The 3339-nt window shown below is 44.7% G+C and overlaps 1 protein-coding gene across 1 annotated transcript in view; it reads left to right on the top strand.

Annotated features, from left to right (window-relative positions):
• The window catches only part of LOC118423962 (ficolin-2-like), a 10953-nt gene that overhangs the window by 5158 nt on the left and 2456 nt on the right, over nucleotides 1–3339 (top strand). The window contains exon 3 of the mRNA XM_035832295.1: nucleotides 483–770. Coding sequence (XP_035688188.1) covers nucleotides 483–770 — 288 coding nt within the window. The remainder of the gene's footprint in view (nucleotides 1–482; nucleotides 771–3339) is intronic.

Genomic DNA, 3339 nt, shown 5'->3' with positions numbered 1-3339 from the left:
ATAATGTAAAAGTTAGGTGTGACGGGTCGTTCGGTGTAATATAACCAGCTGCTGCCGCGCTGCGTGCCTGCGAAGCTGGTGTGTTACGCCGAGGGGCAGCTATACCTGCTACATGTATATAGATACAGATACAGAAAAAACAATGTCTTTGCAATCGCCAACATTCAAAGCCTTCCACCTTTATGTAAAATGTGTTCAAGATTTGCCATGTGACATGCCATACCGTAAGAGTACTTTGCACAAGAAATGTAATGTCAATGTCATATTGTAGGGGCCAAATGGTCCAAGATCCCTCTTACCTTTTGACCCTCTGACATAATTACAAGTAGCTATATGCAGTATTGTTGATTTTTTGCTTAGCACTGGAGCAGCAAAACTTCTATCATGGTGAACACAGACTTTGTAAAAATGAAAGGCACATCACACATTAGTGACAAATTATTGCAACATGTAGCTACATTTCATTAATCTTGACCGTGCAGGCTGCGCACACGGACCTCCTGGGATGCCTGGCCTGAATGGTCGTGACGGTCGCGATGGGATTCCGGGACCTCCTGGCCCGCCCGGCTCATCTGGGCCATGTAGCCAACCTGGACCCCCCGGCCCACCCGGTCCCGAGGGCCCTACCGGTCCCGAGGGCCCTACCGGTCCCGAGGGTCCCGAGGGCTCACCCGGATCCAACGGCTCAGACGGCCGGGATGGCAGTGACGGACTCCCTGGACCACCTGGAAGCTGTAATTGTTCCAGTAACGATGTCAGCCCGCTGAGAGGTACATATTAATGTCTATCGACTTCCCTTGTCTTCTAGATTTGTTATAATCTTCACACTCTACGTTTGACATAGATTTTCTGCCAACAACGACTTTCATAAGCTCATTGACACTATGGCATGTTCACTATATATCTGAAATGAACTTCCTTCCTTTCACGTTTGTTTCATGTACATGTGAGTCAAAATGTAACTCAAAATGACTTACAGATTGTGACGACGTCTACAAGGCAGGCCACACCACCAGCGGTGTCTACCCCATCCAGCCAAATGCCACCGGAGCCTCGTTCCGGGTCTACTGTGAGATGGAAGCCGGAGTCGGCGGCTGGACTGTCCTCCAGAAGCGCTCTGACGGTTCTGTAGATTTTGCTAATGACTGGGAAACTTACAAAAACGGGTTTGGGGCTCTTGTCGGTGAGTTTTGGCTTGGAAACGACAAGATCTATCAGATCTCTAACACCAAGGTATATCTTCTGCGCATTGATCTCGAAAATTGGTCCTCGGAAACAGTATATGCTGAATACGATAGGTTCTATATCGAGGATGAAGCAGCAAAGTACCGTCTGCATGTTGGTGCATATAGCGGCACTGCTGGGGATGGTGGGAACGGGTTAAGCTACCATGATGATAGCAGATTCTCAACACACGACCAGGATAACGACGATCATTCGGGCTATAACTGCGCAACTGTCCATGGCGGTCGTGGTGGTTGGTGGTATAGACGTTGTGACTATGTTAACCTGAACCAGCCGTACAAGCAGGCCGGCGGGGGGAGTGAGGCACATGGTTCCCATGGCAAGGTAACGCGTACTCCATCAAATCTTCTGTCATGAAGATCAGACCTGCTCCTTAGAAGTAAACAACGACAAACTAAACCCACGCCCCGACGTTTGCATCTAACAGCTTTCTTTGCACGCATTCAGCTAACAGCTTGTTCTAAAGTTCTTGCCTTATCAGCCTTGTTAGCGTTGTTTGTAATGAAGCTCTACGTATTCGTGCACTAATGTTGTAAAGAAAATAAGGCTACGGACCGTCGACTAGGCTCAATTGACGTTCGGCTGGTTCGGGGTTTCGTGCAAGATAAAATGCAATTTAACGTGAAGTGTAATTTTACGAAATGTATGTTCACGTAGAGTATTTGAAATTCAGCAAATAGTGAAGTCGCGATCGACCTTCATGACTTCGTCGTAAATTGTACATATCGCACCCCCCCCCCCCCCCCCAAAAAAAACACATGGTCGCCACTTTCCTTCCCCATACTGGCGCCTGAGATGTCTTGGATATGAATAGTTGTCACTGGAGCAAAATGTTGTTCCTTGGCATAGATAGCTTTCCAAGGTTGAAAACACTCGTCCTTCATGAATGTGGGTAGGTGAGAACCAAGAGCTAATTTAGGCGTGGATCTAGCCCGAAGTTAGCCTCCTTTGAAGACTTCTAGCAACGCTTGCTTTTTGGCGGAAGCGCAGATTCGTGATTTTCAACATGGATTAACGTTTTTAGTGCCGGGAAAGGGAGTTCCCTACGGCTACCGCGCAAAGTATACTAGTAATCACTTTCACTGCAGTTTGAAAAGTGATCAAAAGATGGCACTGCCAAACGGTAGTAAACTCGTTAAAATCCATTTCCTAAACTCATCCTACAATTCCAATATTCCATGCATTAACAAATTCAAAAGCGTATAAAATATAGTATAAATCCGTTCTTTGTTTTCGTATTACTCTCCTAACGATGTGTGTAACGATGAATCGGTGGAAAAACGCGCCATTCTTGTAATGGACACATGTGATTGTGGCAGAAGTACATTTACGGTTATGTTGATTTGTAACATTTAAGAGTAGCACTAGCCTGTAACGTTAGCATTTTTAGTCAATTTCACTTTTATACATAAATAGATTGGGAAAACGTATAGCTGGAAATATGTTGAAATGAAAACAAAACAAATGAATTCACTATTTGTCAGATGCCTTGGAAGCTTCTGTAGTTGAGCAATGTATTCAGACATGCCACATGATAGAATCATGATAGTTTGTATACGTTTTTAGAAGTCAAGATGTATGTATGTATGTGTGTTAGAAGTTGTGAATTAGAGATGTATTAAGAAAACGTTCTGGCAAAAAAATGACTACACTGTATATATACATATATGGCATCATCATCATCGGTCGACGTGATCACACATGTTTACACACGACGGGGTTATACCGCCCCTTACGGGGTGACATACCCTTTCGTTGGCTAATTACAAGACGGGATGCGCCAGGTCTCCCGTCAGGGTGAATGATGTAAATCACCATGTGGCTGACACGAGACAGAGGTTCGCCAGGCATGGCAGTAGCTTGTGCAGCTTATTAGAGACTTTTACCTTATATTGTAGGAGGAAAATTATAGCAAAAATATTTACGTCATGCCAGTATGTAGAAAGTAACGTTGTATCTGCGAATGAGATATTAGAAATAATCACAGTTGTCACATTTTAAGTTTAAGAGAAAAAGAGAGAGAGACAGGGGGAGAGAGAGAGAAAGAGAGAGTGAGGGAGAGAGAGAGAGAGGAGAGAGACGATTTTTCCAATG

This window comes from Branchiostoma floridae, chromosome 10 (genome assembly GCF_000003815.2).
Source record: "Branchiostoma floridae strain S238N-H82 chromosome 10, Bfl_VNyyK, whole genome shotgun sequence".
Lineage (NCBI taxonomy): Eukaryota > Metazoa > Chordata > Leptocardii > Amphioxiformes > Branchiostomatidae > Branchiostoma > Branchiostoma floridae.
This window is presented reverse-complemented; position numbering and strand designations above follow the sequence as displayed.